Source organism: Pogonomyrmex barbatus, unplaced genomic scaffold (assembly GCF_055798465.1).
Source record: "Pogonomyrmex barbatus isolate J1 unplaced genomic scaffold, ASM5579846v1 scaffold11, whole genome shotgun sequence".
NCBI lineage: Eukaryota > Metazoa > Arthropoda > Insecta > Hymenoptera > Formicidae > Pogonomyrmex > Pogonomyrmex barbatus.
The window spans coordinates 6,583,928-6,609,190 of record NW_028297107.1 but is presented as its reverse complement, the minus strand read 5'-3'; the positions used below and the strand labels follow the sequence as shown (position 1 = coordinate 6,609,190).

The 25,263-nt window shown below is 36.2% G+C and overlaps 3 protein-coding genes across 9 annotated transcripts; 2 read left to right on the top strand and 1 right to left on the bottom strand.

Annotated features, from left to right (window-relative positions):
- Nucleotides 1-363: 363 nt before the first annotated feature.
- LOC105426525 (solute carrier family 66 member 3) lies at nt 364-2,149 on the top strand. Of its 4 annotated transcripts, none has more exons than XM_089070959.1 (5): nt 364-830; nt 954-1,338; nt 1,412-1,634; nt 1,731-1,851; nt 1,900-2,040. In XM_089070959.1, exons 2-5 carry the CDS (start codon nt 1,190-1,192, stop codon nt 1,920-1,922), a joined length of 516 nt encoding a protein of 171 aa, XP_088927085.1. In that variant the 5' UTR covers nt 364-830; nt 954-1,189; the 3' UTR covers nt 1,923-2,040. The 4 variants fall into 4 exon arrangements, with proteins under 4 accessions (XP_088927085.1, XP_088927084.1, XP_088927083.1 ...); XM_089070958.1 differs by having other exon boundaries at nt 369-830; nt 1,159-1,338; nt 1,923-2,149; XM_089070957.1 differs by having other exon boundaries at nt 371-830; nt 1,923-2,149.
- Nucleotides 2,150-2,293: 144 nt separating this feature from the next.
- LanA (laminin subunit alpha) lies at nt 2,294-19,796 on the top strand. Its single transcript, XM_011637788.3, has 22 exons — nt 2,294-3,355; nt 5,162-5,308; nt 6,620-7,027; nt 7,261-7,474; nt 7,556-7,765; nt 7,852-8,124; nt 8,200-8,337; nt 8,451-8,723; nt 8,897-9,196; nt 9,369-9,527; nt 9,589-11,929; nt 12,033-12,536; nt 12,613-12,844; nt 12,930-16,604; nt 16,729-17,266; nt 17,352-17,438; nt 17,593-17,790; nt 17,903-18,069; nt 18,158-18,400; nt 18,472-18,631; nt 18,749-18,976; nt 19,163-19,796. The coding sequence occupies exons 1-22, from the start codon at nt 3,143-3,145 to the stop codon at nt 19,426-19,428; spliced, it is 10,974 nt and encodes a 3,657-aa protein (XP_011636090.2). The 5' UTR covers nt 2,294-3,142; the 3' UTR covers nt 19,429-19,796.
- elgi (E3 ubiquitin-protein ligase NRDP1 elgi) lies at nt 19,786-25,095 on the bottom strand. Of its 4 annotated transcripts, none has more exons than XM_011637791.3 (3): nt 24,868-25,095; nt 23,427-24,032; nt 19,786-23,337 (listed from the first exon to the last, which is right to left on the bottom strand). In XM_011637791.3, exons 1-3 carry the CDS (start codon nt 24,955-24,957, stop codon nt 23,068-23,070), a joined length of 966 nt encoding a protein of 321 aa, XP_011636093.1. In that variant the 5' UTR covers nt 24,958-25,095; the 3' UTR covers nt 19,786-23,067. The 4 variants fall into 4 exon arrangements, with proteins under 4 accessions (XP_011636093.1, XP_011636094.1, XP_011636095.1 ...); XM_011637792.3 differs by having other exon boundaries at nt 23,427-24,014; XM_011637793.2 differs by having other exon boundaries at nt 23,427-24,058; nt 24,868-25,034.
- Between the last annotated feature and the right edge of the window lie 168 nt (nt 25,096-25,263).

Here is a 25,263-nt window from a genome sequence, read left to right as displayed (position 1 = left end):
TTCATGACTATATATGAGATACAAATATCTGCATTTTGTATTTAATTCTGACGAGGGGAGAAAGAAAGAGAAAGAGAGAAATTGCGACAGATAAAATTTTAAACTTTCTTTCAAAATTTTCAGTTGCACCTTCTACCCAGAATTTTTCTTATACTCAATTTTAAGTTCAAACTTTTATGGTTTGAAATTCAATTTAAAATTCTAGAAATTCTTGTGAAACTGTAATTCTTAAAAATTTAGTTAGCACCTCTTACCATTTATCTCATATATATATATATATATATATATATATATATATATATATATATATATTATATTTGGCCGAGAGTTGGAATTTTTGCAATTCGCATGAAGTAGCCACCGATAGTTGTTAAAGTCATATGCAATTTTATTGATCGATAATATTGTCTATATTTTTATTCACCGTCAAAATTTTTCAAATTCAAATTTTAGAAATCAAAAGAGCAAAGTATCAAGAAAATATGTCTGAATGAGAGATAACACTAGCTTAATTGGTTTTTTTCATATTAAAATCTTTTATTTGATTTCTATATTGTCAGTAATTGAAGATGGAATTTCAGGTATCCCTGCTTGCACACTCATAGCTCTGCGTTCGGAACATCTGAATACCCTGTATATCATTTTATCCTTGTTTTTAACATTTGATGAGCAACAAGAACAAAATGATACACGGAGTCACTCGGTTGGTGTTTCCGAATATAGCCGCACTCGAATAACTCAAATTGTAAATAATATACAAATGTCGCGCCACAAGATCAGCTGATCGCCTAGTGATGTCCGCAACTCCACAGTTGAGTATTGATATACCGGTGTGTAGAAATATATTTTTATATAATAATTGTTACTAATCTATTTTTGTAATCTGCTTTTGATGCAAGCAACTTCTTGTCTAATGGCAGTTACAAACAAGTGACAGTTTCGAAATGTTACAGGTATACATGTTTATGAAACGTAATTCGAAAGGATGAGATTTCTGTTGATTGCGTTATGATTGACTTACCTTATGATGAGATTATGAGATAAAATTACCTATATGAGATTAGAGATAAAATTATAATTTATTAGTAAAAATTAAACGTTATATAAATTAAAAGTTCTTACAATTTAATTTAAAAGTTTATATACATGTGTAAATAGCAACAATTGAAGAGCAGAAAGAAATACGAAAATGACGTTGCTGCAACAATTTGCGGATTTATTGAGTCTGATAACGATAGGCATGTGTTTTGTGTTGAAAATACCTCAAATATTAAAATTAATTTCTGTGAAATCAGCAGACGAAATGTCGATGCTAGGATTATTTTTAGAATTGACAAGGTAACTTCATACAAAACTGTTATACAAACTTTTACAATTATTTTTTCCATATATAACTTTATTTATTTTTTAGTTTGACTGTGATGACTAGTTACAATTATACGAATGGATACTCATTACTGTCTTACTTAGAATATCCAATAATATTAGCGCAGGAGTATATACTGATATTCCTTGTGCTAAAATATTTAAGCAGGATCAATATATGGTCCCTTGTAGGTGCTATAATATATTTTGCACTGAGCAGTTGTTTGCTATTGGAAATTGTTCCAAAAATTGTTCTTACTTTTTTGGCGGTTGGTACACAATATTGAAAATAATTTTTTTGATACAGATTTCTTTTAACAAATCTTTTAAATCTTTTAAATAAAAATATACATTTGGATTTTCAGCCAATGTGTACACCAATATCAGCTTCTAGTAAAGTTGTTCAATTGCTAGCTATACTTAGAGCTAAAAATGCAGAATCGGTATCGCCTCTCACTTGGTTCATATCTGCCTTCACAAATTTGAGTAGGTTTTGTATGTTGCTTAGCTTTAGGTATGTAAAATGATTTTCAGCAATGATTCAAATAATGTTCTAGCGAGGGTATTTACAATATGGATGGATTCGGCTGATATATTGCTGTTGACAAACTTTATCATCTCAGTTCTGCTCAGTTCGAGCATCATGTTTTCCGCCCTTTATTATAGAAGTCGGCCATTGAAGCAGGATTAAAAAAATAACACGTGCTTGCGATAACTGTCCGGTCTGTATATTTGTTGAAAAGGTATATTCTATTCTATTCCTACTAATAAAATATAAAAATTATTCATCCTATATCAATTTATTTCCCTCATGTTATATATATCCTGAAAGCAAAGCATTAAGTATAATTAAAGTATAAATAAAAAGTATAATTCTAATATTCTATATTAGATACCTATATTAGTTCTATATTAGATATGTATATTAGATATGTCTGTATTAGTTCTATATAGTTTGATGTAAAATATCAAAATTAATGAAAATGTTATATTTATGTTGAATAAGATGGTATCAATTTTTTATACTAAACTATTCGAGCTATAAGATAATACAGGGATACATGTGAAAACTAAACAAGATTTTGTTCTATGAGAATATATATGTGTATTCCCATATATGAAAGATGCCATGTGGTTCTGATCTTTCTAAATCAGTGATCTTCAAAGTTCTACTTATAATCATATTATCATCGAAAAAAAATGACAATGATATTTCGTTGTAAACAAATGACCAATATGTTTTTAGAAAAATCTTTAGTTAGAATATGCGAAAATATCCATCATTTACGATATTTACATATGTAAGAATACATAAAAATATTCATAAGCAGGGCATGAAAATAAATACATAACAGTAACAAAATTTAACAAGAAAGTTTCCAATATTTCCTTTTTTTATCTCTGTTATAAGCACATTTGATAAAAATCTGATAGCTTTAGATGAAGATGGAACATAGGTAGCTCAGGATGATTTGAATTTGGATCTATGCGGGATTCAAACTTGAAGACCACTGATCTGTCCCACCCCCACCGAGCTCTTCTCATCTGGCAAGTCGGCGGTACTGGACGAACTCTAGTCAGGACAGTCGATACCAAGAAAGCGTCCAGGCGTCATCATCTCTCTCACCAGGGAGAAAGAGAAAGAGAGAGAGAGAGAGGGCGAAGAGCGTGGAGGGAAGACGAAAGTGAAGAAAAAAAAGAGTGAAATAGTTCGTCAAAAAAACTTGAAAAAGATTTCTTGTTGGAAAGGAAACTTGTCGGATTTTCTGCCGGTAGAATGCAGTTACCGGCAGTCATTGTCGGTCTTCTGTTGATCATCCGGCTATCCAGGAGTGAGATCCTGACGCCGCCGTACTTCAATTTAGCCGAGGGTAAAGAGATCGTTGCCTCGGCTACCTGTGGCGTTGACACTACTGGCCCCGAATTATACTGTAAACTCGTCGGCGCGAACGCCGATCAAGATGAGGATATTAACTTGATTCAGGGCCAGGTAAATATCAGCGACATACTGTAAAAAAAGTAATATACTTAATATTTGAAATATAATGTATAATATACTAATATTTGCAACTTGACGTTGTAAACGTCTCAGATTTCGTTTCAAAATTAAATTAATTAAAATCACATTTACTTGAAATTATCAAATTTATAAACATTTTTTTTGTATATAGGTACAAAAATATTTTTTCAATAGCAATTTGAATTAATTTTTAGATATGTGATAATCTGTTGATTAAGTATGTATCAAATAAATATGATCTAAATCGATTTAATGAATATTCTTACGTGCTATGTTATTTTCGCCTTTAGTATTCGCACCGAATTTTATCTATTATCATTAGGTCCTACGAGTCCAAGAGTTTATCAGTTTCGAAGCGACTTATTCGATTACTTCCTTTTCTTATCCTCTTCTAGTCTTTTCATTCATATTAATAGCTACATCGAAGTAAATATAACATTTTATCTAAACATTTATAATAATGTATCATTTCACGTTCTTTCTATATGTAAGTTATATACGTATATGATATGGTATTACGATAAGAAATCGACATCAGACATGAATGAAATCATTGATTGAAGATTAGCTTTCATCAATTCAAGCGATGGATATACAAAGGAATTTATTGACAAAGAATTTGATAAGATTTTTACATATTTCTTATATGTATATAAAACTTACGAACTATATTAATGCATTTATAATATATGCCTTTATACAATTATATATTTTCAAAATTTTCAAAATTTCAGAAAATTTAAAATTTCTAGAAAAAATTTTATTTTCCATTGCATAATTATTAAAAATACAGTAAATAGTAAGTAATACAGTAAATGTAAAACAATATAGAATTTCTTGTACGTATCGTGTAATACAATTGTAATTGCATTATGCATAATTACCGTTTTTTACTGCTTAAAATTAACACTCTCGGCAATATTAATGTATAAACGAATCGAGACAAAGGATTACTACAAGACTCTTCCGTAGATCCAGCTAAAAACCAGTTCACAGGATCTATGATTGTGTTTGAAGAATACAATAGATTCACAGGAATTCATTCATATCGCGTTTTCTACAAACAACGAATGATCCTTCGTTAATGAAAATAAAAATCACGTGTATACATACATATAATATATTTATTAAATTGTAAATATAAAAATAACATACATTTAATCTCCAAATTTAAATTCTCTGCTATGTTAGTATGATTATAATATCAAAAACTTTGAATTTGCATTATAATAATTCAAAACTGTCTCTATGCATATTCATATTTTAATTGCTGTGATGCTGATCCTATCTGGACCGTTAATATCTAAGAACACGAGGCGTAAAAGCTTACGACATCGTTTCTCATCGTATACCTATCTATGTGGGTAAAAGGAGACGAAACCGAAGTAAACTAGAAGCGAGAAGTCTGATAAAACGAAAGATAAGGATGACCTCTCGATAACACTCGATCGTTCACCCCTCCGAAATTAAGAAGAATTATATATGCTTCAAAAAAAAGAAATCTCCATCTACATATCCTTCTACTATCTAAATTTGATTTTTGATATTAAAATTTATAACTAAATACTATTTTTTTATAATTTTAATATAAATTAATATAAATTTAATATGATATGCAGAAAATGCGTATAATATTAAAGAGTGAATAACAAAGTTATAGAGCAAGTTTCTCTTATGAAAATTTTTTGTTTATCTCTTACGTCTAAAATAAATATTCTAAAATTCGATTAATGTTTCTTTCTTTTTAATACAAGAACAAATTTTGGTTTCTTATAGGTATGCGATTATTGTGATCCTGATAATCCTGAAAAAAGGCATCCACCTGAATATGCGGTGGACGGTATGGAGACTTGGTGGCAATCACCACCTTTATCAAGGGGAATGAAATATAATGAAGTCAATTTGACAATAAATCTTGGACAAGTAAGTTAACATAGTATAAACATAGAAATTATAACGAGGTTTTTGAAGGGGATCGTCAGATTCAGAAGCGACAGGAAACGATGATGCGCGATTCTTTTATCGGCGACGCAAACATTTTATCATATAAGTAAGTAGGCGTTTTCCTGCAAGTGGGAAGATTTATCTTCGGTTTGTTTCCGGAGAATAATGAAAAGTGTTAAAATTCCCAAGATGAAAGGAACAATAAAGCCGCTCAAAATTTTTCCATCTCGAAAATTATCACATAATCTTTTGAAAATTTTTCATCAGTTTTTTTAGTAGAAATTGTTTACAACTATCCAATAATATTGATTTATGATATGTTTCATAACACAAATAATATAAATTATTTTAATATCTATATAATCTATATAATTTTATTAATATAATATTAATATAAATAAAAAGTTTTACATAGAGTTGATTATATATGTACATATATATATATATATATATATATATATATGAACGTGACTTGTTTCTTAATGCAATTAGTTGTTATCAAAAGATCTATTTTCGCAGCTATAGTATACACAGAAGCTATCGCTTCTTCGCTAATCATCTTCTTAGAAGGATTCATTTACACTGTTGTTTGACCGTTCTTGCTTCTCTCTCTCTCTCTCTCTCTCTCTCTCTCTCTCTCTCTTTCTTTCTCTCTCTCTGCGCCTTTATCTTCTTTCCTTTAATAGTTTATTTGCAGTTATTCATAATCAATACAAGCAGTTAGCAATATAATCAATATAAGCAGTTTTTCATATATTTTGTCTCGTTTTTCTCTTTTGTTAATCTTGACATATTTTTTATTCTACTTTCAATTTATTATATTTTCTATTTTCAAATCTCTTAAACCCATTATCTAGAAAATGGTCCTAATTTTTTCTGTATCTATTTATTCTCTCTCAATTAGTCTCTATATACTCGAATAGTCCTTTTTAAAGAACCGACACCGATAGTGGCACGCATTTGACATACAGTCCTCGTTTTTTATTGAGATTTATTGAAAAACCCTTGATTCTGAAATGTATATATATATATATATATATATATATATATATATATATATGAATCAGGAACGCACTTATACAAAGCTAAAGTATAAGTTATAAATTTCAGCAGGTAACACAATGATAAATTTATTCAAAAAATAGTGTAATAATTACTACTGTAATAATAAGATGTCGAATGGCAAAAAGAAAGATAAGCGTAAATCGTTTGTTAGAAAAAAATTTATCAAGATCGAAAAAATTAGGAGGAAAAAATCCGAATTCGAATTAAAATAAACAGAACTTTTAGGAATTCCACGTGGCTTATGTGTACGTGCGTATGGGCAATTCACCTCGGCCAGGACTTTGGATCCTGGAGAAATCAAAGGACTACGGCAAGACCTGGTCACCTTGGCAATATTTCTCAGATTCCGCCAGCGACTGTCTGACATATTTCGGGGTAGACAGTCACAAGCCGATTATTCGAGATGACAGCGTAATTTGTACAACTGAGTATTCGCAAGTTGTCCCGCTTGAGGGTGGCGAAATTCCGATCTCGATTCTAAATAATCGGCCCTCAGCGAAGCACTATTTCAATTCGACTTTGTTGCAAGAATGGACACGAGCAACCAATGTTCGTTTCCGTTTTCTCAGAACAAAGAATTTGTTGGGTCATTTGATGTCTGTTGTTCGTCAAGATCCTACCGTTACCAGGAGAGTAAGTGGCACGTCCTATCTTTAGTTCCTTGATATTATATTTGACTTTATATTTTACTTTATAATAAATAATTAATATTCATATTTCTGTCGTTGAAATAAATATTTTTGCTTAGCGACGCAAAAGAATCTATGACAATTTTATGACAATTCTAAAATATTTTTATAATGATACTTCTTATTGCGATAGTTTTGTAATAGTGTGATTTTTAAAGAAGCTTATTTGTGTTGCAGTATTTTTATTCGATCAAAGATATCAGCATCGGTGGTCGCTGCATGTGCAATGGTCACGCGGACATCTGTGACATTCAGGATCCCAATATGCCAAAGAAATTAGTCTGTCGATGCCAGCATAACACCTGCGGACCTCAGTGTGCAACATGTTGCAAAGGTTTCGAACAGAAAAAATGGAGACAGTCTACAGCATCAAAGAAATTCATATGCGAACGTAAAAATAATTTATTTTGATAAAAAAGTGCATTTACAAAGAGGTAAAATGTCTTGTTTGGCAACAAATGTACATTTGCAGCTTGCAACTGCTTTGGACATTCGGACGAGTGTATTTACAATCCGGAAATTGACGAGAAGCATTTATCATTGGATATCCATGATAATTACGAAGGCGGTGGTGTATGTCAAAACTGCAAACACAACACTGAAGGTATTAATTGCAATCGTTGCAAGCCCAGATTTTACAGACCGAGAGACAAACCACTCAACGCAACTGACGTATGTCAACGTAAGTCCATTTAAGATTTAAATCAATCTCGGTATTTTATTAACGTTATAAACTTTACAATTTGAACTTTCAATGTATTTAACTAGCCTGCAACTGCGATTACTTTTACTCAACTGGAAACTGTGCCGATTCCTCTGGAAAATGCGAATGCCGGAAGGAGTTTACACCACCGAACTGTGATACTTGCAATTATGGTTACTATGGCTATCCTAATTGTTTACCCTGCCAATGTGAGTTACGGGGCACTGACGGTTATCATTGTGAAGCAACAGATGGTTATTGTCCCTGCAAGTTAAATTATGCCGGTCACTATTGCAATCTCTGTGCTGAGGGATATTACAATTTCCCCGATTGTTTACGTGAGTAAATCTGGAAAATTTTTTCAAAGTCTTCAAATTATTTAGATAATAATATTGAGCATTATATAATCTCAGCCTGCAATTGCAATCCTCTGGGCGCCTTGAATGATATCTGCGATGTGATATCCGGCAACTGCACATGCAAAAACAACTACGGAGGTAGAACATGTGATATTTGCGAGGACGGATACTTTAATTATCCTCTTTGTACATGTACGTCACAATATCGACTAGTTTGTTTTCAATAGATATTTAAAAAAACATAATCAAAAATTTAAATTTCTTTTTTTTTTATAATTCTTAAGCATTAATTTTTATTCTTACAGATTGTAACTGTGATGCACGTGGAACAGAATCCGGTATTTGTGATAAGATGGATGGTACTTGTTTGTGCAAGGAAGGATATGGTGGTGTTAGATGCGACCAGTGTATTCTCGGATATTATGGTTATCCTAATTGTAGACCTTGCAACTGCAGCTCTGTTGGTTCATCTAGCATCAGTTGTGATTCCGCAGGCAAATGCTCATGCCTCGCTAATTTCGCTGGAAGAACTTGCAATCAATGCAGTCCAGGATATTATAAATACCCGGAATGCATTGGTACGTCAGTTACACCAAAATTCTCGTTTAAACATTATCTTAAACGAATCTTCATATAATATATTGTTACTTTTGACTATTTTTATAATCTGAACATCATGTTATTAACGTTTATTAATTAAATTAATCAGTTGTATTTTTATCAATTAAATGTCTTAATTTTTTAATCTTAGCATGCAATTGTGATAGTCACGGCTCGATTGGCGTATCATGCGACAGCGAAGGTAAATGCCAATGTCGCGAGAATTTTGACGGCATTCGATGCGAGCAATGCAAAGAAGGATATTACAACTTTCCTACCTGCGAGGGTTGCAATTGCGACCCAGCTGGCATAGTTGCGACTTTCCAAGGTTGCGGTTCCTTACCGCCTGGTGAACTTTGTCAGTGTAAAGAACGTGTCGAGGGAAGGATATGCAATCATTGTAAACCACTTTATTGGAATCTGCAGCCTTACAATCCGGATGGTTGCGAAGGTTTCGATTTGTTCTTTTAGAATATATATTTATGAAATAATAATTACCTATAATAATTACGTCTTGTAATCATGAAAAGAATAGTTATATTCGATGCAAGTTCAAAATACATGTATATTGTATAATTATGTAATATGTTTTTTTAAAAAGCATGCGCATATTTGTATTTAAGAATGCCAATGTAATATTCCTGGGGTCATCGGCGGTATTGGCGAGTGCGATACTAAAACTGGGCAATGCATCTGCAAACCTGGTGTGACTGACAGAGGATGCACTAGATGCATCGACGGAACGTATAACCTTCAAGAAAGTAATCTCTTTGGTTGTTCAGGTAAGTCAATTTTTTCGTTTCGTAATATTTAACTTGTAACATGATATATTTGTCTGTTAAGATTGCGCTTGTGACGTTGGTGGTTCTGTGAATCCAATATGCGACAAGCAAACTGGTCAATGTCCTTGTCAACCAAGAGTAACCGGTTTAACGTGTAAGGAACCTTTAAAAGCGCACTATTTCCCTACCCTTCATCAATATCAATATGAGGCCGAGGTGGGCAAGACTCCCAGCGGTAGTAGCGTTCGTTATGGTTTCACAGAAGATCTCTTCCCAGATTTCAGTTGGAAGGGTTATGCCGTATTTTCTGCTCTACAAGATGAGATTGTGCTAGGTGTAGGTATCGGCAAATCTTCGCTCTATCGGATGGTTTTACATTATGTAAATCCTAATAACGAGCCGATCCTTGGCACTATCACTATTACTCCTGACAGTCCATCAGAGGTAGAGCAAAAGTTTAAAGTCAATTTTAAGCCGACCAATCGACCATCTTTCGTAACAGTTGCCGGAGCACATGGCAACCATCCATCGCCCATGGTTATGAACCCAGGACACTGGTCCATCAAGATCGCCACAAAGAAGAGTCTGTTTCTCGATTACTTCGTTTTACTACCATCGGAATATTACGAAGGCGGTATACTGACGCAAGATGTGAATGTACCATGCGAAGTCGGTTACAAGGGACTTTGTAGACATTATGGATATCCAAATCTGGCACGATTCGATTCGGTTCACGGTGCTGGCGGCTTTCTCAGCGAGAACAACGTCCGAATCCCATTGACTGAATATTTCACCGATTACGAGACTCTGCAAGAGATAGGTGAAGACGAAGTACCGCTCATCAATGATAAGCAAGAAGAAATTCATTTTGAATTGAGAATTAGCAAACCTGGTCCTCACGTTCTTGTAGTGACTTATGTTACTTCGCGAGATGAGCGAGATACGTCCGTGTTGCTAATCGAGGCAAACACTGTTGGCAAAGGCAAAGTAACCCTGAATCCCTGTAGATTTACCAGCACTTGCCGACAAGTTGTCACTGATACCTATGGCAAAGTGGCTGTTATGAATTTCTCATCGAATTACGTTAGCTTGGTATTGACCGGCGAACCGACTTCAAATGTCGCGATTGATTCGATAGTGGCAATCCCTTATCATCAGTGGTCACTGGACTATGTCAAGCCCAAATCTATTTGTGTAAGAAAAAATGGCAAATGCATACAAGGGCTATTTCCTGGTGCTGCTGATGCCAAAAAAATCGAGTTTGAGACTTCCAGTGGTATTCCCGAAACTGAAAATCGACCTCTCGGTATTTACGATAACGCCACTAAATTGATCTATCTAGGTGATGGTGACACGGTGGACATTCACGCAAAAGTATCTCAACCAGGAGATTATGTCTTCGTGATACAATATTATCAACCGGATCATCCTCAATTTGAGCTAGATGTTTTGGTACAGAATGGCAAATTTTACGAAGCGAAGATGCCGGTTCCTCATTGTCCGAGTAACAGCGGCTGTCGCAGTATCATACGTCAAATCGATGACAGTGACATCAGATTTCAATTAATCGAAAACTTCATGCTGACGTTAAAAGAACCTGGTGGTGGTCGCGGTATCTGGCTAGATTATATTTTGGTGATCCCAGCAGATCAATACAATGAAAAAATTCTTGATAAACTGCAGTTCGATCAGACCAAAGAATTTATCAGGCGCTGCGGTAGCAATCATTTTCATATCAATGTCACTGAGGACGGTTTTTGTCGTAATTCCAGCTTTTCTTTAACGGCCAACTATAACAATGGTGCACTGCCCTGTAATTGCGACAGTGAGGGCTCTACAAGCTTTGAATGCGATAAATTTGGCGGTCAATGTCCTTGTCGACCAAACATCATCGGTAGACGATGCGAGATATGCAAGACTGGCTTTTACGGTTTTCCCAGATGCAAACCATGTAATTGTCCCGCTCTCTGCGAACAAGAAAGCGGTAGATGCATATGTCCGCCCCGGGTGACGGGTCAACAATGTGACCAGTGCGAACCTGGTACCTATGGATTTCATTCGATCATTGGCTGCGAGGAGTGCGACTGTTCGCCTTTAGGCGTCTTGGACGGTGATCTACAATGCGATCTATTTGACGGTACTTGTCGTTGCAAGGAGAACGTGGTAGGCCGTAAATGTGATCGTTGCCGCGCTGGTTATTCGCAGTTCCCACATTGCGAGCGCTGCGATTGCGATTCACGCGGTACAACTGGTGACATTTGCGATCAGTATACAGCCGAGTGTTTCTGTAAGGCAAACGTGCAGGGTTTGGCATGTGATGTATGCCGCGAAGGTACTTTCGATATTCAGGCTGAAAATGCGGATGGTTGTACCAAATGCTTCTGCTTTGGCAAGACCACCAGGTACGTTCTACATTTATTGAATTAATATTCGCATATGTTCTACATTTATCGCATTAATATGTTCTAATTTAAAAAAAAAAAATCTATAACATTTATTCATTAGATGCGCCTCCGCGAATCTTTATTGGACCCATCTCATGGATATGGCCGATTGGGAATTAGTTATATCCATCGATAAAAATGGCAATTTTACCAATCTATCAACCTATCCTGTAAACAACGCAACTGCAATTACGGTTTCACTCATCACTAATGACACGTTCGAGAACGTCGTCTACTTTTCAACGTCTAATATCTATCTCAATAAAAAGCTGACCTCTTACGGTGGTTACCTCAATTATACCGTTTACTATAGTACAGGACCCTTTGGCAAGGCTGTTAGCGCTGCCGATGTGATCCTTCAAGGTGCCGATACGACGTTATTCTATTATTCTGATGAGCAGCCACCATCTTTCGTAAACTTTAAAGCATCTGTTCAGCTTGTTGAAGCTAATTTTGTGACTAGCAACAGACTCCCCGCTACCAGAGAACAGATTATGGTAATTCTCGAAGATCTACGTGGTATATATATACGTGCTACGTACTGGAATCCCAGTCTTATGGCTATGTACGCACCCACACAATTTTATAATCGAAATATCGAATGATTATTATTATATTTTTTACGATAAATATGTTTATAGATTATCGTACGTGACATTGGATGTTACAACGGAGCAATATTCAGCTCAATACAATGCCGCTGCTAGCAGTGTGGAACAATGTCAGTGTCCACCAAATTATCAAGGATTTTCATGCGAGGAATGCGCGCCAGGATATTACAGAATCAAATCAGGACCATATGGAGGCTATTGCGCGCCCTGTCAATGCAATGGTCATGCGGCAACATGCGATGTAAACACCGGAATCTGTCAGGTGAATTATGGAGACTCTTTGAAATAAATACTTGAGATGAATATTTTTTTCAATCTGTGTGTAATTCTTTTGATACGCTTTATAGAATTGCAAAGATGGTACCATTGGCGACCATTGCGAGTTCTGCGAGCAAGGTTATTATGGTAATGCCACTGTGGGCACACCGACAGATTGTCTGATCTGTGCTTGTCCGTTGCCAATCGCCTCTAATAACTTTGCTACTGACTGCGAAGTGAATGAGGAGGGTAATAAGATCAGCTGCGATTGTCTACCTGGATATTATGGTGCCCGTTGCGAGGCCTGCGCCGCTGGATATTATGGTAATCCCGAAATATATGGCGATTATTGTAAGTCGTGCGAGTGCTCTGGGAATATCGATACCAATCAAATCGGCTCATGTGACAGTATCACTGGCCAATGCTTGCAATGTTTGAATAATACCTATGGCGAGGCGTGTAATTTGTGCGCGCCGGGCTATTTCGGCGATGCTGTGGAGCGGAAGGATTGTCGTAGCTGCGTGTGCGACGAGTGTGGAATGAAACACTGCGATAGCTACAATGGTCAATGTTTCTGCCAAGAGAACGTGATCGGCGAGCGATGCGATCGTTGCGCGCCTCATCATTATGGCTTCAACAGTTGCGAGGGTTGCAAGCCATGTGATTGTGGCTTGGCCTCGGAGAGTAGTCAGTGCGATGAGGAAACGGGACAATGCAGATGTATGCCAGGCGTTACTGGTCGTCGGTGTGATCAATGTATTCAAGGATATTGGAATTACGGATTGTATGGATGTACATCCTGTGAATGTCATACTGGATATTCCGTTGGTGTATCTTGCAATACAACTACTGGTCAGTGTACTTGTTTACCCGGAGTAATTGGTGAAAAATGCGATCATTGTCCGTATCGGCACGTGCTCATCCCGGCACAAGGCTGTTTCTCCTGTGGTTCTTGCACGGGAGATCTTTTAGATGTCACGGATGAACTAGACGATTTATTGAAGCCTGTCTCGCGCGAGTATAGTTCGGTTGCTGAAGGATATTTTACGAATCAGAGACTCAAATTTATCAACGACACAGCCAATGAACTCTATCCTGAAGTTAAATTGTTGGATCCAAATCGAGTGAATCTGTTGCCATTGCAGGAGAAACTAGAAAGATTGGAACATGAGATATACAATCAAAAACGACAGATCGATTTCACCGCTGAGGATAGTGTCAAATGGAAAGATGAAGCAGAGAATACATTGCAAGATATGAATATTTTGGAAGAAGACGTAGTGCAAAAAATCAATTTGGTGAATCAAATTGTATCGGAGGTGCAGTCATTGGCATTAAACATTGAATTGGGAACAGGCACTAAGGTCGATAATGCACTGAACGAAGCGAAGGACATTCTGAAAAGGATTAAAGATGTCTCCTTTATCAAATTTCGAGACAACGCTGTAGATCAAGCAGATCAAGCCAATATTCTGATCTCCGAAATGCAAGAGTACAATTTCCCGGCTAGCAACTTAAGTTTTGCCGTGGCTGATCTCAGCAACAAGATGAAAAATGTTAGTGTCAAGATGGATGATCTATTGGACATTGCAGAGATAGCTGAAGAATTTGCCAGCACGGCGGATAAATTGAATAGAGAGAATAGATTCGCTGCACAGACTGGTAATCTCGACATTGTGAAGAATTCTACCGCTGAAGCAAAAGAGGATTTGGAAACTGGAGAGCAGCTTAAGAATAATGCCAGCGATTTCCTTTTTCAAGCAAAGAGTAATATCGATCTTTTACAAACCGACACTGTTAGCGACGTGACCGCTCGATTGAACAATAGTATTACTGTGAATGACGAGATGTTAATCGATCTAGCTGAACCAATACAGAAAGCTCATACTCATGCGGCATACTTATACAATCGTTCATTGGAATTAGATAACTTATTAACTGACACGCGCAATACTAACGCGGTGAGAGCCGTTTCTGCTTATAGAGATATTGAAACTGCAATCCAAGCTGCAAAAGATGCTGCTGACAATGCCATAATTGCCGCTAATAATGCGACATCACTGACTGATGGAATTGAACAGAAGATGCTACACTCTCGAAATGAGTGTTTCAAATTGTTAGCCGCTGCACAGCTCGCTTTAACGAAAACGACAGGACAGCCTGAGAACGATTTGCGAGATGCGAGAAACAACGCAACTGTGATCGATAACCAAAATAAACGTAATAAAGAACTTCTCGATTCTATCGAGAAAACTCTCGGCAATATTCCTTCGCAATCCTCTTCGGTTGCATATGACGCTATGAATCAGGCAGTGAACGTTGAGCGTAACATCAAAATTGCTATCGATGACATGAATGGTACTGTGAATCGGATTCCAGAAGATCTGCGGGAAACCAAGCAGCTCTCGAAGAATACATCAGAATCGATCCGTGATATCTCACAAGCGAACAAGCAATTGGATATCGTAGACAAAGTGATGCCAAACATTACTAATCTGTTAAACAGTCTGAATGGCAATCAGAGATCGATCGACGATATCGGGAACGGCTTACAAAATAAAATCGAGGCCTTAAGAAATAAGATTGCGAATGCCCGGGAATTAGCCAATCGTTTCAAAACTGGCTTGACTTTCTATAGGAATACCACCTTAGAGCTAAAGAATCCAGAGAGTCTGCCATTGCTAACTACTTCCACTAAGATATCCTTATATTTCAGAACTAACAAAACTAACGGTTTCTTATTATACCTCGGCAATGAAGAAAAGACGAAACTATCACGCTCAAAGATGCATGATTTTATGGCGTTAATGATTGAAAGCGGATATCCCGTGCTTATAGTCGATTTAGGATCCGGACCTGAAAGGATAATTCACACCAAGTTCGTATCAGATAACGTATGGCGGCAGATAATTATCGACAGAACCGGCAAGAACGTCAAGTTAATCGTTCGCGAAGACATTGGCGAGGGCAAGGACGTATTGTACGAGAAGGAACGAGTCTTGGCAGGTTCTTATTACATTTTTAATGTAGATCAAGAACACTCGAAGCTTTTTGTCGGTGGTTATCCGTCATCTTTCCGTATCCAAGACGCCGTGACCGCATCTTCCTTTGAGGGCGAGATGGAAGAGTTAATGATAGGCGATATACCGGTATCTTTTTGGAATTTTGTCGACGGTGAGAACAATCAAAAGAGTGCGCTCGAACGCGACAAACTTATTAATTTTGCGCCGAGCAGAGGATACCGTTTTGATCGACATGGTTATGCGATCCTTAGTAAGAAAAGCTCGCAAATCACGCCAGATACTAGAAAATTCATCATCAAACTATCTTTCAAGACTTTCGCGGAAGATGGATTGATCTATCTGATGGGCAAGGGCAGACAGTTCTTGTCTTTAGAAATGAAAAATAGTCAATTGTTGTATCAGTACGATCTTGGCGAAGGTACGATTGTCTTGAGATCTCCGGATAAATATAATGACGGCAATTGGCATACTTTAGAGGCTATCAGACAGGACACGATGGGTGCGCTCAAGATCGATGATCACACAGTCGCGTCGAGACAAGAGAAAGGAACCACCAAACCTTTGGCTACCTCGGATCACATTTATTTCGGTGGCTATCCTCCCAATGCGAAACATCACTATGAATCGGTTACCAATAATGGCTTTGAAGGTTGCATCGACGACGTCGTCATTCTGGATACTTCGGTTGATCTTACGCGTAACGTGCAAGCATTTGGAGTCATGCCTGGTTGTCCAGTTAGGGTAATTAACGAAATTTAGATTTCTTGTGCTTATAAGATAATAAATGTTTCTATTCAAAAAACTTTTCAGATTATTGGATTTGGATTTTCATTTTATTGTTAATTCTTGGAATTATTTCTTTCAGTTTGCCAGTCTCGTCTCTTTCGAACAAAATACACCCGGCTATGTGAGATGGCGTAACTTAGTATCCGACGGTCTACAAGTGAATCTTAAGTTTAAGACGTTAGCTAACGATGGCCTGATTTTCTATGCAACTAATAATGATCAGCAAGATGTAGCTACTAGTTATTTGTCGCTGGTAGATGGCCAATTGGTATTCAGAAGCCAAGGCGAAGAACTTAGAACCAGTTCATCGGATGCAAGGTTCAACGATAATGAATGGCACGTAGTGACCGCCACTCATGATTACTTAGCTCTTAGTCTTGATATCGATGATATGAAAAGTTACAAAACCGATTCGGCACCGCCGCCGCTGCACTTCCTCTATGGCAACTTGTATATCGGTGGACTACCCTTGAACTTAGATCCGGATGGTAAAACCGTACATTTCGTTGGTTGCATTGGTGATGCGACTCTTAACAGCGAAATCATCATCAATTTCGCCAACACGACCGAGAGGCCACATGCATATTTGGGAAAATGCAAGGGCAGTGATCAAACACGTACGTTGCGATATTGTCTGATAGAATTATTGTAACTATATTTCTTAACTATATTAAATCGTTTTATCTTTTTTTTTTAATATAGTCCTACCAGTAGTTGAACCTGAATTTTCACCACCATTACTACCATCGGAAGGTTCGGAAGATACAATAGAGTCGTCGACTCAAATCAGTAAGCGAAACAAAGTAGCTGTAATAATAAATGAAATCTTTATTTTATATATATATATATATAAAGTATTTTATATATATATATATATATATATATATATATATATATATAAATAGTATTGTCATTACGACAGAAACAAATGATTTCTTTTTAGACATAATAGAAGTCGAGATAGAAAAAGAGGATGGAAAAGATGAAGAACCAGAATTGGAAGGACGAATTAACAAGGAGAAATACGATTTCACATCGACTACCACGTTAAGGCCAACCGAACAGCCTCAAACCATTAATCAATGTCACTTACCATACTTCCCAGCAATTGATCCTGATCTTGAAAATGCTTGGCGATTTGGTACATTCACCATTTTTAAATAAATGGGAAACGTTCAAATAAAAATATTTAACATTTACACTAATTTATGTCGACAAAATTTTTCAAATGATGAAATAATAATCCTTTTTAGGTACTGCAAGAAATAGTAGATTAGAATACAGAACACTTAATGGAAGATACAAAGATGATTATGATTTCCAAATTGACATAAAAACAATGGAGGACGATGGAATTATATTTTACGCTTCTGATCTCAATAAGCAAGATTTAATCGCTGTCTACATGCTTGGAGGAAAGGTAAAGAAGCAAATTTTTACATTTATACCTACGTAGAAAAGTTAGTATCATCTTAAGAAAAACATCTTAAGAAAAATTATTCTTCAAGATTCACTACAAATTCGATTGCGGAAGTGGACCAGCGTTGATAGTAAGCGATAAAATGATCAACAATAATCAATGGCATATCATCATTTTTAAGAGAGTAGGTAACTACGGTCAGCTAATCGTAGATGAGGAAGATGCGCTGACTGGATATTCACTGGGGCATACCACTACTGTCAGCATCACTCCGCCATTTTTCGTAGGTGGCGTCTTGCCGGAAATGTCTAACATCGCATATACGAATATTGTAAGATTGCCTGATATTTAATATCTTACAAATTTAGGATTGTGAGGATGTGATAATTTTTCTTATTTTAGGATCTTAATAAAACATTCAGCGGCTGTCTAGGAAATTTCATGATGAACGGTCAATCCGTCGGAGAACCATCGGAAAAAATAGGCGTAATACCTTGCTCGAAGAGAGTTGAACCCGGTCTCTTCTTCTTCCCAGGAAATGGCAGTAATTTATTCAAAGCAGGTGAAAAAGTTAATACAAATCCACATTAAGTTGAATAAAAAAATATTTTAATAATATCGCTTTAAATCGGCAAGTACAATTGATTAAAAATTATCAAAATATTTTATTAATTTTCAGCCGATCGATTTAATGTGGATCGTATGATCGATATTCAAATGGACATAAAACCACGATCAACATCCGGACATTTACTATCGGTGCATGGTAAAAGGGATTATCTTGTGCTAGAAATGGTCAATGGTACTATAAAATTCCTCATAAAAACGCAGAAAGGATCTATTGAAACCGCGTTTGAGCCAACGAAACCAAATTCCTTGTGTGATGGTCACTGGCACAATATTCGAGGTAGATAGCATCAAATCAATAAGAGATTTTAAATACTTTTGAAAATTTTTATTTATTATTTTGAAATCTCTCTCTCTCTCTCTCTCTCTCTCTTTATCTCTATCTCTATCTCTCGATTTACATAAGCTAATATAAGGCACTAACGATTGATATCCTTTTGCTTCTATTATTTCTTTTTTTAAATAGCTGTCAAACAGAAGAACGCGGTATTGCTCTCGGTTGATCATAAACCGGCGCCGCCTGGAATTGGCAGCAAAAACGTAGCCAGAGTCTTTTCAAAACATCCAATATTCATCGGTGGCCACCCAATGTTGGGAAGAATACGAGGAAGTACCTCACGGACTCAATATGTCGGTTGCATCACCAACATAATGATCAACATGAATTCCATTAGTATTAGACCCGAACGAGCCTATGGACAAGTTTTAACAGGTGTATGCCCAACCATTTAAAATGATGAAAGAAATCTAACATAAATGACATAAATTTATAGCTTTAGTTAAAATTTTTCGAACTCTTTTCTTTACAAAATATTTTTTATTAATTTCTGATGTTTAATTAAAAAATAGAGATAAAAAGTAGTAAATCACAACTTATACATCAAACTTATACATCCTTTAATAATTTCGGAGAAATCATTTTCTCGATTAGAAATTATGAAAAATTATCTGTACAGAATAAGGAAATTCGTTTGTAACCAAAGATATGATTTATACATAATAAAAAATGTAAATTATATAAAATATGTGTAGGCATACGGGAAGTTGGTTTTAATGTAATAATGCAAGTCATTAAAAATGAAATAAGAATTTTTGTAAAAGTCATGAGTGTTTTATTTTGTGAATATATATGTAATATTTGTGCGTTATCGCATTCGGCACATTTTGTAAATAAATCCAAATTCCTATACAATAAGTTCTCAAAAGTTTATTCTCATGGATTTTAAATGTTTTGGCTCAGTCTTGGTATCGTTAATGTTACGAAAATCATCATTTTAACGTAACGCTTTTGTCGAGACACGACGTCGTACCACTATAATGAGTGTAATTTAAATGATTTACGATTATTAATATAATATTCAAAAAATTTCGACGAAAGTGCAAAGATACATTTACAAATTTATTAATAAATTAATAAATGTATTAATTTATTAAACCAGTAATGTACTGGTCAATCATAACGAATAATGTGTGATCATTATGCTAGAATTTTAAAACGTTAAATTATCCTAAAAATGCAATCGTGAAAATTATGTACAAATGAAAATTTTACGTAAACTTAATAACAAAATAAATTATTTTCCCAGAAACAATGAATAATAAAATGCCACAGAAGTTGTATGAGTCAGATATATGCACGAATCTTTCCTACAATTTTGAGGAAAGCATTTATTGCAAATATAAAATTTTTAATGGAATTTTGATAGAATCATTAATCATAAATTTAGTATTCGAGAATTATTATCTCAAGAAAATGAAAAATCATGCAGCGTTATTTAAATCAGAATTCACAGCCATAGAAACAGTTTCTGCGATTTAATTTCATTCAATTTCAGTTGTATATTATTGATATGCTGCATTTGTCAATTTAAATTATACACATAATTTAAGTTCGTTTATTGCGTGTAACTCGAGACATGATTCGCGGAATTTAATTAGAGAAAAAAAAATAAAAATATAAGGTATTAAATCACTTATAATATGTAAAATCTATGTTTTATTACAATTATTATATATTATATATATATAAAATCAGCCTGTTCATCGAATTGTCTTACTACAATCTCTAGATGTATAATATTACTTAAAACTCGGCGTTTATCAGACAACACAGTTTATCAATCAAAAAAAAAGATACAAAAGACAGTTAATACAATTCTCTCGCATTCAGGCGATAATTCGCGTACTTGCACCTGATCTTTTTTTTTTCGAAGACTTACTGGAAGTAATTGGAAGTAATTAAAAGTGTGCAAATCAAACATTTGCGAAATCGAATCGAATTTTCGGAAACAAGTTTGAAATCGAATCAAATTTTCTCGAACTTACATTAAAAATGATTACGCTATCCAAATTTTTACAGCAGATTTGAAAAGAGCTGTGAAAAGGACCCGTTAATTATTTGTTAATGCATTTATTGATTGTATTTAATGCATGTTAAATGAATGCTTAGACGAATAATAAAATAAGTAACTTTTACACACACGCACGCACGCGCATGCATGCAGGCACATATACCACACACGTACATACATAGTCAATATTTGATTTGATATAATATTAAGTATATTATTTTTTTAAATGTATATAATTTTAAAAATATTTATGATAGTAAATTTATATTTTTAATTAAATCAAGAAAGAGCTCATAGCATTTCTTTTAATGTTCAATAATAATATTTCTGGTATGCATAGTAAGGTAACAAAATACAAACTTGATCGCGCGGAAGATATTATAAATGAAATAATCAAAATATGTCATTGATTCGAAATCAAATCATTAATTCCAAATTCTCGAATTATTCCAATTTTGAATCTTTCAAATTCAAAAACAAATCGAATTCATTATTCGATTTGATTCGAATTCGAACTGTTCGCACACTTCTAAAAACAATGCAAAATATATTGATTGAACACAAAAGTTTTCCCGAGAGAACAAATTTCAATAGCTCTCCTATGTTTTATGGCATTGCGTTATACTGTAAAAATAGATCGATTACCGTCGAAAAAAATTATCAATGATCTGTTGGTCCTGTACGTATCAATACATCATTGCAAGATGAGAAGCTGTGCAAAAAAAAATTTAACATTACGCGATTGCGAATCATAAATCAGTGCTGTGTGATAAAAACTAACTCGTTGTTACAATATTTATGTATAGGATGTTCCATCGCTATCAGACAATATTTTAATGACATGCCTTTTGTTAAAGATTGAATTCAATCTTTTTTTTAAGGAAATGATGGAACACCCTAACAAAGTGATACGACGAGGAAGCAAAACGTGTCATCAACTCAGAGCAACCAAAGCTATCTGTGGCATATTCAACAAAAGAACAATTAGCAACAATCTTTAATAAATGCTCAAAATTTATATAGTATAGACAGAAGATAATAATGATTAACTTGTTTACGATGTCTAATTTGGGAGAAATTTTTGAGAAGAGAAAGAAGTTAAGAAACTGTCTAGATAAGAATGGCAGGAGAAAAAATTATCAGGCAGAAAAATGTAATTTCTGACAGGACATCAAATACTTAAAAACGAATCACACTGTGGCGAATCTGTATCTCATTCTCAGGATTTCTCATTTTGTATGTTTCGATTATTAATGGGAATTTTCTCCAATTATCGCTTACACTCCTCTAAAGTATTATAGTAAAACATTCACAGACTTCTAAGTATCCGTAAATGATCCTGAAATGAGCGATAAACGAACCGCCGTCGAAAAAATGTACAATTCGATCAATCGACCGGCCAAAGAGGAGAGGCAGTGGTCGGTCATTTATCACGCGATTTCAGGAGGTTTCTCACCGAAGTGGTTATATCACAGTGCAACGATCCAGATACTCGATTGAGTTTTTTTGTGGGAGTTCGACCGAGATAACCGATGACGGTGAATCGAATCTAACATGTTTAGAGACGAGTAACAATATTATTTACCGTATCGATTACAATTACAGTCCCAATCGATCCTATACGCGACAATCGCGCCTCTAGAATCGCGTATCACAAAGAGCGACAGTGTGCATCATCGTTTATGTGTATGCTCGACGGCTTCGATTTAGCTTCAGAATGAATTCGCATCGAGAATAATGTTGCAATCTCAGGATTTTCAACCGTAAACGCGCGAGTAGATTCCCGGTGAGGGAATTTTCCGGTAATTCCCCGGTGAGGGAATTTTCCGAGTAAAACTTGACGCGATTGGACGAAAGTTGTTGAATTAATCCTACGGAGATCCAGACTGACTTACGTCAATTCGCAAACTACGACAGAACAAATTCGTTCTCTCGACGTTTGCGACGTGATATTAATATGTTTCTGGGCTAGTGGTGGCGTTGAATTAATAATCGTATTTGTATACGACATCCGATGGTTCTATTCGATACCGTGCGCGAAAATCATCACTAATCCAGGCTCGACCATCATGTCCTCTGGCATGTGCATATTATCACAGTGGAGGACCAATACCGCTTGCTTGCCAGGCACTCTTTTGCACACATAGTTATCGTATTGTCGGCGAGAGTTTTGTCTGGTCTCGAGGGAATTTAATCCTGGTGGCCATTTTCTTTCGTGGCAGTTCTCCATTAGCTCGTCAATCACGTGAGGTGGACAATTGTATTCTGACAAAGTTCTCTTGATCATCGTCTGTAAATGTCAAAGGTGCAATCTCGTGATGAACGCGAACGCCAGTGTCAATTTAATGACTGGTAAATTAATTAATTAGTAATTCGCACCTGGAGCAACTCGTCGGGAGTAGAAATCATACCACCCCACCTGGTAACACGAGCGCGTGGCAAAGTTGCGGACCATCTCACGACATCATCTCGCTCCATCTGATCTGCAATCGCACGCATCGCCGGATTCGACACCCTGAGCGCACGCATAAAATCCTTAAGCAGGTGGATCTCGCGCTTGTGCTCGTTGATCTGCAGCTGCTGTTCACCAAGCTCGCGCTTCATGTCAGCCAGCTTCTGTTGCTGTGACTGTATCAGATTACGGAGCTCACGCACACAGTTGTGATCCTTGAGCTCGTTCTTGGGAATGATAAGGCTGCAACCCTGCTCGCACAACATCGGTCTCTTCGGATTATACTCGCACTGCTCAAGATGAATGGCCAGACAGTCTAACTTGATAACCGCGTTGCAGCCGTACACAATGTTGTCACACTTGATGCACAAACGGGCCAACAGGTTCCTCAGGATTCGAGGGACTGCTCTAAGCTGAGCCGATGTGATGGGTGTACGGTCCAGGGGGCACGTGGGTTGACGATTTATCCACTCGTTGATGCAGGTGCGACAAAAGGCGTGTTCACACACTGGCGCCTGCAACACATTACTCACCTGCCAGTCCTCGTAAGCTGCCACAACTTTGTAAAGCAGTAAAATTTCTATAGATGTGTATGCTATCTCTTATAATATTTAAATCGATATTTAAATCGTAAATAAATATCCTCCGAGAACAAAATAATAAACATTTTTGGGCATGCGAGAAGATGCAAATGCGAGTAGTGTAAAATTCAAAAGTCGAAAATATATGGAATCGCTTACGGAATTAGAGAAAACGTGAAAAGAAATATGTACATATATAAGGGGATAGCTCATGTATAAACATTTGTGTTTTATATGTAAACATTAAATGCCCGTTTGATTTGAAACAAGTATCTTTATACAAACTTCTTAATCGACAAACCGATAACGAGCGGTTAATAATGCTGGACGCAAGAAACGTTAAAAGTGACGAGTCAAACTAACCTATATTCACAGATGCGCAATTTCGTTTACTCTTATCTCGAAGCGAGCGAGGAAGCAAAGACAGGAACAGCGGCAAGCATCGAGAAATGGAGCAACGTGATATCTCGCACGGAAACATTACGTACTCGAGAGATTTCTCTCTCGCGATCTGCGAAATGAAATAAAATTTCGCCGTAGATTCGTTGAGACCTCTCGCTTCAGCGACAAATCAGCAAAGTCCTCGGATGATTTCGCGAAAATCTGAACTCCTCGGCTCCTTGTCTCTTCCTTCTCGCAAACCGAGACATCCCTCGCGACTAAACTCGATTCTTCTCCCTTCTCAAATTCGATAGCTTTTCGTGCAACACCGCGAAGGATGGAGGTTAGGCTGAGGAGGATGTATCGCGACGAGGTGCCCTCAGTTCGAACACGCGTATCATCCTACCTGAACAGGATCCTCGAGGACGCCAGAACATATCGGGCACACGAGCTCCTCGTCAACGTCGCCCTGGAAGCGGTTCACATCGAACCCCATCGCTCGCGAATGCGGGTGTCGCTTGATGTCGCCTAGTGTCGCCTCCTCGTCGTCTCTCGCGACTGTCAGGAACGGATCTAGTGACACGGAGACACGAGGGACTTCCCGGAGTTGCCCTAATTACTCAAACTCTCTCAAACTCACCTCGCGAGTCTCCTCTTTTCAGACTTTTTCCAAAACTTTGCACAGGAAATTAAGACACACACATTTCTGTGACACATCACATTTCTTATATAACTTATACGTACTTATTATATCTATTTCAAAGTATATTTATAATTTATAATTGCTCAGTGATCAATTCTG